Here is a 16,314-nt window from a genome sequence, read left to right as displayed (position 1 = left end):
TTACACGTCCAAGAATAAACCTGAATCAAAAGGAACTCCCTGCTACAAATCTATCTAGAGAAACTACTAGCACTGACTTACATTTGAAACAAAATTTAATGCACCAGTTTGTAAATACCAACCATGGAACAGGAAAAAAAAAAAAAAATATATATATATATATATGTATATATATATATATATGAGATCACTATTTACACTTACAGCCTGTAAATGCAATATAGCTCTGTACATAAAAGGGACAAAAGCTTATCAAAGCAGCACTGGCTCTGATATTTTACAGGTAGAAAAGACTTCCAGTGTAGCAAAGCCCCCTCCCTTGCGTCTTTTAATCATAAGGGTTTCTCCCCCACCCCTTCTAAATCCAGAAAAAAGGAACAAGGAAAAAATGATATGCAGATATGCCATGTCTGCCTTTGGAAGACAGGCTCATTTAAAGTGGTGACAGGTCCGCCTTTCGTGACTATGAAGCAAGGAATGTGCCTCTTGTTTATTGACGTGTAGTAGAAGCATATCATACCAGGACTAGCCCAAGAGTTTGGAACTGTTAAATACAAATATACATAAACTGCCACATCTGCGAAAGAGTACGAGGTCACAGCTGAGGAAAAGGCTGCTTTAAGCACACCCAACCTACTTCTTTGGGGTTTATTACTATGCAATTCAACCAATTCCTCCTCCCCTCGCTCAGCAAATCCCTCATGTTTTAGCTGATAAGTTGTAGTAGCAAGCCTGTTACACACAATCAGGAGAATTGACAGATAAGAGGTTTAGTTTAAGGATGTAATCAGTGTGAGTAAACACTGGACTGACCCAGCTGTAAACAGTGGTAATAAATGATAATATTTGTCCTGGTCACCTACTGAGCTATTAGACACTTTTCACTATGCAACCATGTAGGTATAATGGCTACAGCATACAGGACTATCATCTGCTATTATAAGCAAAACAAAACAAAAAACGAGCTTTTAGTTGTTCTTTATTAAGAACTGATGTCATTTCTGATTTTTCTGTATTTATTTTAAGACTGCTGCAATTTGCTCAAATAAAAATGTGAATGTCTGACTTGACGTAGAGTATCTCAAGCAAAAATAAAGACCTGCAATACTAGAAAATACTTTATCAAATTAAATTTGAGAACAATTAACTGAATTTTTTAAAAAAAAAAGCACGCTGAAGTTGAAGTTGTAGGGTTTTTCACATTATTTCACTAAACCATTCAAATGCTTGGTTCCTTGAAATTTGTATGTGAATCCCAAGCTAAATTTTCACGGTAACTTATAACCATACAGTAATATCAATTCCCACATATGCAATTTTGGATATCCCAAAATTTTCAGACACAAATATGCAAGACTACATTTTGACACAAACAAAACCTGGGATCAAACTGAAATTACAGCCCTAGCTATCAGAAATAACTACCTTGACACACCAATAGTCATGATCTGAAATTAAAAAATAGACAATGCTCTTAGAGTATTCCTTCTCAATATTACAACATTTGCAGCTCTTAATGAGAAAGATGGCATTAAAGCTAAAGTTTTTAAGATGTACACTTTCTCACGCATACATCTGCAATATGTTGGGGGGGGCGGGGGGGGAAATCAAACCACTATGTCATATCAGACCATTATATCAACTGCTTTATGAAACTTCATAAGCACTTCTATGAAATTACTTCAAAAGGCACTTGGGTGACATGCATCTGACAGTTCAGTTCAAGAAATTCTTTGCGCTGACTCTTCTTTTATATCTTTATTCCATTTCTATAGGTTGTAGATTGACCTTGTCTTTGCTGCTCTTGATTGAAACTTAGGTATAATCATAGTTATAAAGCAATATAAATAGATCCAGGGGAAATTAAACAACTGAAGGCCAGATCTCCAGGGGAATGCTAAATGTAGTAGGGAGCTTATTAATTCTTCTGCACAAGCCCCCTCTTTAGACCAGAGTGCCATGCAGGGTCACAAAACATGTCTTTGCATCATATAGATTTTGACAAATTCTTCACAAAAGCACTTAGATATTTTGTCCAAGTGAGGGGTGAAATACACTTTTCCTCATTTCTCCTCTCTGTAACTAGAAAAGGGTAGGACAAAAAAGAATTTCAGGGAAGCAAGGAAGTTATGCTGGTTACTACTGAACTTTTTGATAACACGGAGTATATTGCATAAATGAGTCTGTCACTACGTAAGTATTTTTCCAGAGGAACTGGACTGAGTAGGATGCCGCCACTAGGTAATGTAAAACTGGAGTACCAGGAGAAGCAGCAAGGGATTGTGATATCCCTCACGTCACACACCTTTAGGTAACCCCAGTCAGCATAGAAGCAGCTTTCCCAGACAGAAGATTTGCAGGCTCTCCAAGCCTCACAGGAACCACCAAACAATTATTATTATTATGTTTATACACACGCATATACATGTGTATACACATGCGTGCATATATATATATATATATAATATATATATATATATAAAAAACATACCCACACACATATACATAAAAAAAGCAGATGGGCTCCATTTCATGGTCCCCCAGTCACCTGGCAGGTCCTGGCCAGCCCCTGCAGCCTGCAAGTGCCCCCAGCCCGGGGAGGCAGCGGTGCTCCTGGGGGCTGCGGTCCCCAGCACGGACGCTCCGCTCCACAGGCTCTCCTGGGAAGGGCCCTGCACCAGGGCAAGGCCCAGGTACGTGTGCTCCCATGCTCAAGGCGTTTTCACCAAAGCTAACAAACCAGTTTTTCCATCCCCTAAGGTGTTTCTGTCTGAAAACAGTTATTTTGCATGATATCATCTTGTATACAACAGAAACAAGAGAGCACCTCTGGTGTACACATTTCTGCCACAACCTGCTTGCCTTCGGGTTTGTGTGCATTTGGTGAGACCCTGTGTTAGCTTTGTCACCTAAGAGCAACTTTCTGAAACTGTAACTACCATTACACACGGTGGTAGGGCTCTTAGAGACCAACTAAAGAAGAATGAATTTGCAGAGTGAATTCTTCCTTTCCTCCCTCACTCCAAGTGTAAAAGGCACTAATGGCACAAGAACACGTTGCATTCCCCCATCACCAGAGGCATCCATTTAATTAGTAAAAAATATTGCTGTTACTAGCATAAGAACTATTATTTTTCTTTAATGAAAATTAATTCCAGGCAGCTTTAAGAACTGTGTTCTTGTGTTGCAGCATCATCATGGATCACGTTTTTTCGAGTCTGATAAGCAAGAAGCTGCGTGATTTTAATCTCTCTAGATGCAGGCTGCAGAATGAGGTTCCCATCAGTAGTGCCACATAGTTAAGAAGAGTTCCTGGCTCCGATAAACCAAATAAGCCTAAAATGGGTTCTTCAGAGCCACTGCTCCTCTTGTACAGGCTCCACCCTCCTAATGATCATATATTTGGCTGCGCAGTGAGCTGTGGCAAGCAAATAAATACCTAGTGCAATAGTGATTACTGGTGATACTGAGGCAGGGATATATATGCACATGCTTAAAATTCTTTAAGAAAAACTGATCTGAAGACATTGAAAAGTGGGAAATGACCCTCTCTGGACACTCCCTTCGACTTTTAAAGCCATGGAAAGAAGGTTCCCAAACAAACCCTTCCACCAACCAAACTCGCTTCAACTTCGGAACACACATTCTGAAACATTACCAAAACAGAACCTGTAACAGCAGATTCGTCAAGTCATAATGAAAGACTTTCTGCTAAGTAAAGAGTCAGAACTTTCTAGAGCAGGAAGAAGCAAAGGAAGAATTAAAAATAGAGGCAAAAATGCATGGTATGCACTCAGGAGTCTGCTCCTGTGGCAAATTCAAGTGATAATGGAATTTTACACTTGTCTGGGAAATGGCCTGCTATTGAAAAATAAATGCCAAGACCTTTAACACAAACAAATGTATATGTGAAACTGTGAATACTTATTTTGAGAAAGGCAGCCCTGACATTGATCAGATCATTTAATTCTATTTACATGGTGACTATCATGCTAAATAACCCAGTTTCAAAATACACAGAAGTAACTGGGGAGACATTAACACTGGCGTAAGAGTGATCCGCTTTCAAAAACGTAAGGTAGGAACCAACAAGAGATTAAAATGTGGCATAATATTCATATTGACGTATTTAATGTTCAGTCACTGAAACCTATTTTACACTGCCATTGCCGATTCTGATTTATCATCCTTATCTTTCCATCAGGAGTCCTGCAACCATTTGAAAGTCATTTACAGTAGTTACATCATCAATGCTATCAATCACCAATGTGAAAGTCAGTTTCCCAAACTCACTTTGCTTTTGTTTTCTCCTCTGTGTGCTTACTGGAAAGGAAACCCAATAAAAACATACAGAATTCTGTAAAAACTACATCCTAATCTGAGGAAAATTAGTATACTGAGAAAATTCACATCATTTTTTTTGGGGGGGGGGGGGGGGGGGGGCGGGGGGGGGGTGCCACACAGTTAATGAGTTTGCCTGTGTGAAATTATTGTTTAGTAACTGCATAACAAGAAGACAAAAAAATTTATGTCCTAGGACACACACATCACATCCTTCCAACCCACTGCTCTTTTGTCTCACAGCTCAGTTAAACAGTCAGCTGCTGCCAGATGCTCTGGCTAGGAATGGTCACAGATGGTCAGTTGTCCAGTTAACAGACCAGAATGCTCTCCCCTAAAATAGTATCTCGACTGTATGCAGCAGATGAGAATTATCTGAGCATGGTCAAGAGGCCATTTGACCTAGTTAAGACTACAGGTCAATTTTGTTAATTTAGTAAAGATTAATTCTCCACACTACCCCTAATAAACTATCTTGACACATTTCAAATACTAAGTGTCAAGTCCTATATTACATTTGCTGATTATATTATAGATCCTATCTTTTTATGAAAAAAGTCTCAGTTTTTTTATATACATACAGAAGCACCTTCTAACTAAGGGTGATATCAAGACATCTGTACTGATATACTTGGCAAGAGCTGCAGAAGGAAACAGAGCCTGATGATCGATGGAAAGACTCCAATGAGACTCAGAAAGCTCTGTGCTCTAATCTTCATGTTCAGTTCTGCAAATATTTACTAGTACTGCTTAAAATATAAAAGAAATAACACGCAGAGGGACTACTAGCTACCACACCATGCATGTTACTATCCCATTAATATTTTAAGATAATTGTAGTCCATTTTTACTCAGCATCCCAGTAAAATTTTCAAGGATTTACAGTAGTGTATTCTACAGCAATTCTGCAGTGAACAAACAGTGCTTGTAGAGCAGTGTAGGTGTGAAAAAGGCTACAAATAACACAGACATAGGCTAGAAACACCAGAGAAAAATCTTTGGTATTTTTTCTTCCAACTTATACAAGATTAATAAGACCTGGTTATCCAAGCATTGTGCAGCATATATTTAGGGATAGGATTATTCCACCAGCAGCATAACTCAAACTTGCAAAACTTACTGCTGGGAAAATACATGGCCATACCTAACATTGTTGCCTTACATGTCTGAAGATTTAAGATCCCTAGGACGTCCTTTGATCTTATTGTCTTCCAGAACTGTTAAGAAGTATTTTATACACTCACCTAAACCACTGACAGTATACTGCAGATCACTGGCATCCAAGAGAATTGGTCCATTTTCCTGTTGGCCCTCCTCCTTGTAATACAGCTTGTACCCTTGAATAGCTGCAGTGTCCTCAGAGTCCTGCTGCCACTGTACTGTAATGGTTGTACAGTTCATTGGCTCCACGCGCAGCTCAGGAGACTTTGGTGCTGGTTTTAGAGAAATATACTTATTATTATGATGATATTTGAGAAAAAAAAAATCCATGCAAAAATCTGGTCGTCCTTCACTCCTAAGTTCACTCTTCATTCTAGTTCATTCTTCTTTATTAGTATGTTTGATTCCCTATAGCTAATCTAAAAGCATAATTTATGATAAATCAGGAAAAAAACATTTTTGAATTCAGCCTCTCCACTGCGTAATGTCCAAAATGAAGAAAAGGGTTTGACACTGAAGAACTATGCTTTTTGAATTTGTTTGTTTTTTGATTAAAATCATGTAGAACAGTAGAAAACTGTGTTATCACTGTAAACAAGGCTACAGGCTAAAACGTTTGATTTAAAGTTTCCTGCCACTGTGTCAGATATGTTATATACCATCATGCGACAACAATCAAAGATCAACACAAAAATAGTAACAGCTTTTCTTCCTATTGTCCCATGTAAAGCACAAAACAGATTAGCTCCTCGTCAACATTTGATCCTAAAACTATTAACTGTGTTTAATTTATTATTCTAGGAATCAGAAGTTTGTGCAGATTATCCACAAAATCATGCATAGAGAACTACTTTCTAGATCACTAGAATAAGAACATGTAATGGGAAAACGTATTTCACATCCTTGTGCTACGTGTCAGAAAAACGTGTAGCTCTCAGATGAAGCCTGCAACTGACCCCATCTCCAAGGTGCCAGTAACATAACAATTACCTTTCACACTTGTAGCTTTCGGAGTCCGGTGGGAAGTCCACAAAGATGCCTCTCCCCAGCCAATCCTTGTTGCAGCAGTGATACGAACCAAGTAGACGCTGTCAGGTCTCAGGCCTTCTAGGAGATATTCATCTGTAGACCCTGGAAGCTCCAAGACTTGGATTTTGCTCTCTGTGCTGAGGCGGAAAGACAGACGGTACAGGACCACCTGACCTCTCCTGTATTTTGCAGGAATTGGCAACCAAGAGATGAGAATATCTGTAGGACTCCGGCTCGTCAAACTAATTTCAGGAGCTCTCAAGGGAACTATAAAAGAAAAGGACAAAAGCTATTGAGCTCAGGAAAAAGATGTAAAATTCTCATCTGACACCTTAACCTATGATGAGGTACTTGTAATAAAAGAGTAAATAATCTAAAAAGTTTTGTATAGTCTTGTTTATTTTGAGAATAGCTTGACACTGCTCGTACTTCTCACCTGCATACAGTATAGACTTAGTATACAGTGTAGACTTCATACAGTATAGTCCTTTCTGTAAAGCCCTCAACATTTTAATCTCTTATTGCTGCCAACAGGAATTGATGGCAATCAGCACTTTACTGCTTTGCCAAACTGACTGTCAAGGTTAGATGGAGAAGCTTAAACTAGGAGTCTAGACAACCCCCTGCAGTGCTGAAGACTCTGTGCATATTCCGTTCCACCAACTGTGTTGTAAGGGTAGTAACTCCTGGCATAGAGACAGGCGGATAACTGGAATGGGCAATGTTCCACACTGCCAAAGCTTAACACTGTCAGAATTTGTTAATCAGTTCCAGTGGGATGTACTAAACAATTTGTTGTTGACATGATGTTCTGGATAGTTAGACCACTGCGCGGAAATAAGTCAGTATGTTTTTTTTATGAAACTCAGATTCCACTAACAAGCACAGACACCATCCCCACATGCACATCAAAAACTACCACCTTGATTTTTTTGGTATGTCAAATTGTTATTCCAAATTTTCCTTCAAAATTTCCAGAAGATGCACTGGGTGTGCAGTTCAAAATCCTAGGCTTCCAACACATTCTCAGCACTGAGGAAGTTCTTAAAGATCTGGAACAATTACTTACCTGATTTAATGAAACATCTTTCAGTGTAAAAAAAGACACCATGTAATACATAATGCTGTCCTGTCAGAATGTTACCTTATTCTCGTTCCTTTCATTAGCTAACTCAGTCTTAGACTGCATGTATCCAGAAGTCTCACTGATGTCACTGGATCCTCGAGAGATGTTAGCACTTGATTGCACTTTTCTACTCAGTGCAAATAAAAATGCTCACTTAAAATGAGTGGTATTTATTTGTCTTACCATCTTCAAGGGTGTGCTGAGTCACATGATCTGACATCTGACTGGCTCCCAGAGGCATATAAGCCACAATATAGAAGGTATAGTTGCTTGCTGGATCCAAATCATCAATAATGTAATGGGTTGTATCATTTCCAATGACCACTTGGTACTCTTCATTGTTTAAACCTGCCATAAAACAAGGGTTAAAGAAACAAACATTTCTCACAACCTGTAAACATCACAGTACTTGGATTTGAGATCTTACCAAGTTATTTCATGATCTTCCCCAGCCTACCTCTATTTTTTCAACCTATTAAGTAGAGTTCTTTTATGCACAGGAGTAACTGTGCCTTGCTGTGGTGTACATTATGGTGTTTCAGGATTTTCACGAATAAGGGACACTGAATGCACCTCTAAACCCCTTTTTAGAATCAGTCACAACAAACTGTGCCCAATGTACAGTAACACAACACACGAGCTCTAATTGCCTTATCGTTCATAGCAAACTTCTAAATCTACTTGTTTAGAGTCAGGGAGGTTTTTTCAAAACCTATTTACAGAGCTTTTAATATAGCAGACTGGGAGGAATGCAGAGCCTTCACTCCATCAGAACAAAACAAACAAAAAAAAAACAAACAAAAAACCCCGCCCCCCCAAACAAAACCAAAGAAAAAGAAAGAAATTATTCAGTGAAAGGATCTTATTTTAGCCCTTCAAATTCTAGTACATTTGATTGACTTTTTTTTCTTTTATTTGGAAAAAGGCCAATAGGAATAGCCTAGAAAGAACTTCAAAAGTGTTTTGCTCCTTAATGACTCGTTAAAAAAAGGAGAGAAAGTAAGAGACAGGAAAAAAAAATCTCAGCAATTCACATTAAAATATGCATAGCAATGCAAGCAGCAGTCTTGTCTTTGTGGGGCTTTATTCCTATAGAGGAAGGCTATAAAGTGGAATACGTGTGGTGAAAGCTGCTGTGCTAACGAACAATTCACACCGAATGCATGTCAACTTAATCAAAACGCTGTAAGAGCCAGCTCCTCCTCTTCACAACTGAATTTATAAACAAAACGAAAGGCAAATTCCACCATTAAGTTTTCCCACATTTATGAATTAACTTGATAGCATTTTAATTAGACAAGATTACGAGCATCTCACAACAGACTAGTTAATGGCTTGTTAATTACGAATTGCAAGGCACGATTTCTGACCTGCTAAACAAGATCCTTGAGCTCAAATTAAAAGGACTTGTTCTCTCATTGAATGGATTGCTAGGCCTCATGCAGAGGCCCTAATGAAACAGCCATAATAGAGAACAAGGCTTGCCTTCCACCACAATCAGTGTTCCCTTTGTGCCTTTTCTGAATCGCTAACAAGGAATTAACACACTCCAACATGCACGCTCATCAGACCCTTATTCTTCTTGCTACTATGACCCCGATTTGAATGCAAAATATTCTGCTTAAAAGAAACAAAAAAAAAAAGCAAAAAACATGACAAAACAAAAAAACACCACACCACCTGTTAGTTTATTCAACTAACTTCATTAAAACCCTTTTTTTTTTCTTGAATTTAAATAAGGAAGAGGACCTGAACGTCTTTTTATAGGGAAGCAGCAGAATGCTCATGTTGTGAAATTAAACGATGAGTGATGGTATCTTTTGTATTCAAAGCACCTACCACACTGTGAACTCTACAGAAAATTCTCGGGAACTGCATATGATTAGTGTATTGTCCAGGTTTCCTTTATGTTTCAGACTTATGGAATCATAAGCATCAGTAGGAGACTTGGCAAGCATTTTGTTATTTTTTGTAATAAAACCTTACTCACTCACACTGACAAATAAGGTTCCTAAATAAACCACCAAGCAATACATAAAGAAAAAAGTTACACACATAAGAAGCTTTAAGCAAGTAAGATATGTTCTAGTTAAGTGGGAGACATCTGAGGTTCTTTTTAATATTAATTAGGGTCTGAAACAAATTGTGAGGGTGGACTGAGGAAAGACAGGCTGAAGAAAATGATGACAGCAATACCTTGATCCAAACTACTTACACAAACACATAATTATCCAGAATTCTTACAAAGTAAGCAAGACATGTCAATGTCAGTGAATTTTAGCAACTCTGAGCCCAGGTATGGTGTGAATGTCATCTCACTGAATCAAAAGATTATCCTTTAATTTGCATTTCTTCAAATATAGTTGCCTTAAAGTTGAGATTACAGAACCAACTGATGTGATACCTCCTCGCAAAGGCATGCTTTCTAGATTTTTAATAATGCCTCTGATGTGGGCAACATCCTCTGAAAGGTTCACCGACTACCTCTTAGAAAGTAGCTATTTTTACAGGAGTGCTGTCCACTAGCCTTTGAACCCAAACATTTTCTACAATACAAAACAAGCCAAAAATGTTTTTATGCCCTGATGCAGAACTTCTGGTACCAATTAAAAATGCAGACAAATCACCCACATTTTGATTCCCAGCACTGAAATTACTCCACATAACGTAGCCCCTCCCACTCCCCACTGGGGAGTTTTTAATGTGAAAGGATACACAACAGCCTTACGTGAAATAAATGTCACAAGGCTGTCTGGAAAGATTAACAAAATGAGTATTTGAGAAAGCAAGTTTAAATAATACAGGGTTTGGTGGGTTTTGTTTTGTTTTTATTTCCCAAGACACAACGTTTGTATAAGCAGGCAAAGGATACAACGACTGCAAAACAATTTTGCAGAATACAAATTTTAGAAGATTTTTCACTACTGTGAAAGAGTATTTCCTGCACAAATACAAGCTTCCCTAAGGACAATTTCCCAGCTTTCTTTGAAGTTACCCGGTCTCTGCTCTCTACACTAGCACCGGACATACAATTACCCAGATAGCTTATCTAGTGTGACTTTATTCATATTAGCTTTGAGTGGGGGTTGTGAGCACAATACCTCAGTGACTGAAAGTGTAGGGGGTAATTTCCCGCACCTCTTGTCCTCATTATCTTTTAAAACTCTTTCCTTCCTTCCTTCAGACAAAATTCTCTTGTGTCCTGAAAAATCCCACTTGCAAAAGCAAAGGCAGCTATTCCTGCATCAGTATTAGAGTAATTAAGCTGTCCTTCCTGTCCTCTGCTTAGCAGATGGCAGACTGGTATTCCACACAGAGCTGAGCATCTGCAGTCCTGTCCTTGAATAAACTAGTTACTGAATAGAAATGAAAAAAGAAATCAGTCCTCCTAGAAAACAGAACTGCATTACAACTTAGTTTAAGCCACACACCAAACAAAATTTCAGGTCCTTCGGCAGTCACTTCTCTTACTTACGAACAATGCCTGTTTTCTATCACCCTAAAGATTTCCTTAACTTAAAGGAATCACATAACACTAAATGATTATAAATGTCTAGTTATTCATTTTTCTTTTAATTATCCATTCCCTGTTACATAGGAATTTATATAATATTTAAGAGGCTACAGCAAATAGCTCATGGCTATTTCCACATATTTTGAAAGTCCGAATATATATTTCTCATTGTAGGAGAGCAAGGGGTGAAAGGAGAGCAAATTTTCTCACTAAGTCAATATTCTAAGAGATAATAGCTAAAGCCAATAACATGTCAATTATTCTACTCCAAAACACATGGAAATCTGTCAAGTCACAAGAACTGGGGGATATAGACAGAAGAGCTGAATCTAGTGAAAATGTCAACACTGTAAGCCTCCAGGACTCTGGTATATGCTCTGTCCTTCCTAGCCAAGCAAACACATGGAAGAGAGCTAGGCAGAATTTCCCCCTGAGGACAAATTGAGGGAAACCCAGACATCACTAGGGAGGTCCCAACTTTTAAAGCCCATTGCTGACTTCAAAATCTGTTCACTGGAATGATGAGACAAAGCTGAGTTAGAAGAGCAATCAGTCCCACAAACGAGATGAGTTGGCAAAAGCATTTTTGCCCATGCATGTCTGTTGGTTACAATATGGATTTTTATGCTGTTATGCTCTGATGAAGCCCTGGTCATCAGCCATTCAAATTTGGCACCTCTTGGACAGACATTCAAGTTCTTACCACATATAAGTATATAATAGTATATGGAAACAAATTAAATTAAACTGCTTACCTTCCGCTTTCATGTAATGCACAGAGTATGCAATCACTTTGTCTGAATTATACAGCGGCCTCTCCCACGCTAGCAGGATTGCTGAGCTTGACATTGTTTCAGCATGGACATTATAAGGTGCGCTGGGTCTGTCTTCTGACATAACTACAGTAAGCCTGGCCCTGGAGAGCACAGATCCCTGACTGTTCTCAGCCATGCACTGATAAATGGCATCATCTTCAGGAATGATCTGGTTAATCACCAATTTACTGAATTCAAAAGGAAGAACAAAAGGAAAAAAGAAAAGCTTACATCTTGAATAAACGTAGCTCTATAGAATGCAACAACAGTTACATTTTCTCTATTTCACGAGTTTAAATGATTTGTACTTCAAAAACTTTTCAATTAGAAATTTATATGCTGTTGTGAAATTTAGCAACCTGTAGTGTTACTCAAAACCTGCCATGTCAGTATTCATGTTTAGGCCTGCAAAACCAGGCACAGTGAAAATAAGCCTATTCTATTGCTCCCTGCAAATAGCACAACCTTAGGATTGTCATTTCTTAACCAACTCTTTAATATGAGCTGTTCGCTACACAGGAGTGAAATAGGCCTCAAACAACTTGCAAGATTCTGGTCTGTACTACACTACTGTAAATCTAGAGTAACTCCATTGTGAAACCACTGGAGTTTCCTCCCTGGTAATGCAGAGAACACAAAATCTTCATTGAGGATTTTAGGTATTGGCTAACTTGCATTCCTGCCGCCTGTGAAGTGTCCATAATGTTACACTTAATTTTGTTTACTTGAGTTATATCTTGTTTGGCTATATTTAGTTACTGGAATCTCATCCTTTCATAAGAACTGTATTCTTCACAGGCACACCTCTCATACAGCAATGGACATCTTACCTGTTGTACATTTTTATTCTACCATTGGAGTGTATCCTCCTTCCATTTTTCAGCCATGAAATTTTGGGGGCAGGAATTCCTTCTGCCTGACAGGCAAAACGAGCAGTACCAGCTCTAGGCCTTGTTAAACTTTCTGGCCATTCCACAAATGAAGGTGGAGCTACAGGTAAGTAACAAGCAAAAAAAAAAAAATCAAGCCCACATAAATGCCAGGACAGTCAGACTAAGAAAGAACTTTCCCACACACAAGCCCCTCTCTCCTCAGGCCACTCAAGCATAAATATACCCACGCAGAAAGCACATTTCACGTGAACAAAGCATGTTTAAAAACACATACTCCCTCCACAAAAAGCAACATTACTACACATTTTTGATTTTGCATTTATAAATACAAACAACAAATCAAACTCCAGTCTACAACAAACTTCTAATGACTCACACAGGTGTATTACTTATTTTTACTTTGTCACTAGATTTTGTTTTGGAAGTCAACCTTCCCAGATGAAACACTGCACCTGTCTATTTCTAAGTGCAAATGAACTATTAGTTTATAACTCAAATGTTGAATGCCTGGCGCATCTCATGTAAGTGACAAAAGAATGCAGCCACAGATCTATGATCCGTTTCACCTTGGCAACCTCCCTAAATCCAACCCCCTCCAAAGCACAGCTCAAGACAGAAGCAAGATGTTGAAACAAAGCAGAAGTCAAAGCAGGCTCACCCAGCACAGTGACAGTTGCCATTGCTACTGTGAAGTTTCGTGTGCCAGGAATAGTGGCTCGACAGACATACACGCCTGCATGCTGCACCTTCACGTCAGAGATCATGAGGTTCCCATTTCCAAGGACACGAGTATTGAAGACATCAATGGACTTATGGTCTATTTGAGACAGTGGGAGAAGTATGGTTAGGAAGTTGCTCAATGTATTCCAATAACCGATCTGAATAAGGTTGCCTAAATAGTAATGGCATGGATTTGAGTTTAAAGATCAAAAAATGTAAAGAAAAATCTCAGATGAGTTTTCAGAGATTGCCATTTTGTATTTGCTTTGAGCTTAACTCTTAGTTATCTGACCATTCAGACAGTTAGGTTACTCCACTTAGTAAGTCGATGTATCTGATACTCTCCATCACAGCTAAAAACTAATGCCATTTTCCCAGTTACCCTCCCCACCTGTCTTGCACCAAGATTCAGTTCATCACTACCAACAGGGATCATCCACCTCCATCTGAATTATGCTGGGGATAAAATAAACATTTTTGATTACCATATATTTTATTTTTCTAAGGAAAAAACCCTTAAGCTAACTGTCGCGCAATTTTTTTAAAAAATAAAACTTGTTTGTCCACAAGAGCTACTGAATCAGCCAGGAAACACAGTTATTTCTCCCACTTTTAGAAATCAAAGGTAGGAAAACTTTTGACAATTTGCTTCTACAGGTATAGTCTTGACTTTCACATTTAGGTACGTATAACAAGACGTGAAAACAGAGGCAATTTGCATAGCAAAAAGGGGTTCCACTGATGAAAATTCTTACTCCTATTGCATTCCCTCTCTTCTTTTTCCCCTTCCAGTCAGATTACTTGGGCTCTAAGGCAATCCAGGGTCTGAACAGCCCATTAATACAACGTCCAAATACCATTCACATGCTGCTTCTAAGAAGAATAGGGGAAGAAACATTTACAGGATAGTTTTGTAGGATGCAGTCACTCCAATCTGCCCTAACTTACCAGTGATTCTATTCTGATTCACAGGTTCCTGGAGGTCACTGCCCGGCCTGGCACCCTGTCCATAATGTACTGGAGGCAGTTCAGGACTGATAACAGAAGCAGGCAAACCTCAGGAAACCTCAGGGGTTCTCTACAGCAGTATGGAAGTATGTGACAAAGCGTTCCACTTATCCTACCCTAACCTACAAATCATTGCCTACTACATGAAGCCTCAGAACAGTAACCTAATTGCTGAAATCCTTTCTTTCCAGTTACACTTCCTCTCCACAGGCTTAATGTTGTATGCTGTAATTTTAAGACCTACCTAACCGGCTCCATGAGATGATTGGCTTTGGATTCCCTGTGGCTACGCACTCCAGTATGACAGTTTGATGAAGAGATGCCGTAATGTTTTGAGGACCAGCTATAATAGCTGGCTTGTGAAAAGGCTTCAAATCTGAAGCTTTGGAGAAAAATAAAAATAATAATTAAAAAAAAAGAACAAAGAAAGTGAGGGCAATTAAACAAAAGCTTAATTATATATATTTTTAAAGGATGCTTAAAGTTAAATATACATCAAATCTATATTTTTTTTTTACAATTACTGAAATACATCTTGAACAATATTTTAGCCACGATATATAAGTAAGTAAAATTATTACTTTGGTGAGTGGTTTAGAGGGCAGTTACAGCCCTTCACTGCAAGTAAGTGTTTTTGCTACAGTACTAAGACAACTAAAATATTGTGGAAAAATCTCACATGCTGAGTACCTGGAATAACACTCAGTGTTGCCTCAGTGCTCTTACGTCTATTGGCTATTGTCGTGGCAACACATCGATAGTTCCCAGCATCCTTCTGTTCAACACCATAGATCTGAAGAACTCCTGTAGGTAGAGCAGTTATTCTGTCAAAGAAACAAAAAAGAAATGTAGATAAATGTTCCGCCAGTGAAAGGAGTATTTGGTTTATAAACAGCCGTTACTACACTGACCTGGGAACAGCAGGCTGGAGACTCAAAAAACACTCTCTATACATGACTCACCTCTCTCCATTCCTCAACTACAGGCGGGATTCCCTGATTGACACCAGCATGAGAGCAGAAAAATCTGTTTTAACCAGCAGATCTTTCTCATCCTCAAAAGCAATCATCCCAGCCTTCTTTAGCCAGCTACCATGTCCATATTATTCAAGTTGGTGGGTTTATTTGGCAGCAATTTCTGCTACCGTAGCATAATAAACAAACAATTTCCAATAAACCCACCTATGATTTCAACATTTATGTTTCTCTTTTTACCTTCCTTTGCATGCTAGGTGTCTTAGACATGTTCAACAAAAGTTACATGCTGAGAAGGATGGGAGTAGGTTCAATGATCACAATCTGGCCAGGGAGAATACCCAGCACAGAACAGGCTATATGCTTCAAGTTAATGAACTCAAAATACAAGTCTCCCTGAGCAGAATTTCCCTAGCATGAAGTGTTTTAACTCAGTTTTCTACATACATAGTTCTTCATAGGCCCTTAAAAAAAAAAAAAAAAAAGGAAAGAAAAAAACACCCACAGGTTCAGCATCAATTCTTCTACATTGCACCTGTGCAAACAATCCCACTAGTTCAAACTGTCCCCACAGCAAAAGTCCTCCTATTCTGTATCCCACAGCAATTCCCCCAACAATTCACAGGTCAATGGACATTCTCTCATTCTATGTTTATTGCATACACAATAGCAACTGACTGGCCTGTGCTCATGACTCTAATCACACAACTATTACTGTCTCATTAGTAGTGGA

The 16,314-nt window shown here is 38.7% G+C and overlaps 1 protein-coding gene across 6 annotated transcripts in view; it reads right to left on the bottom strand.

Moving 5' to 3' along the window:
* Positions 1–16,314, bottom strand: part of PRTG (protogenin) — an 83,713-nt gene that overhangs the window by 34,346 nt on the left and 33,053 nt on the right. For all 6 annotated transcript variants that reach the window (XM_048060083.2, XM_013177333.3, XM_013177332.3 and 3 more), the window contains 8 exons: positions 15,298–15,431; positions 14,852–14,989; positions 13,538–13,696; positions 12,817–12,976; positions 11,927–12,174; positions 7,841–8,005; positions 6,493–6,798; positions 5,586–5,774 (listed from right to left, as the gene is read on the bottom strand). In XM_048060083.2, the coding sequence (XP_047916040.2) occupies positions 5,586–5,774; positions 6,493–6,798; positions 7,841–8,005; positions 11,927–12,174; positions 12,817–12,976; positions 13,538–13,696; positions 14,852–14,989; positions 15,298–15,431 (1,499 nt within the window). The remainder of the gene's footprint in view (positions 1–5,585; positions 5,775–6,492; positions 6,799–7,840; positions 8,006–11,926; positions 12,175–12,816; positions 12,977–13,537; positions 13,697–14,851; positions 14,990–15,297; positions 15,432–16,314) is intronic.

This window comes from Anser cygnoides, chromosome 11 (assembly GCF_040182565.1).
Source record: "Anser cygnoides isolate HZ-2024a breed goose chromosome 11, Taihu_goose_T2T_genome, whole genome shotgun sequence".
Lineage (NCBI taxonomy): Eukaryota > Metazoa > Chordata > Aves > Anseriformes > Anatidae > Anser > Anser cygnoides.
The sequence above is the reverse complement of the archived record's forward strand: the minus strand, read 5'-3'. Positions and strand labels throughout refer to the sequence as shown.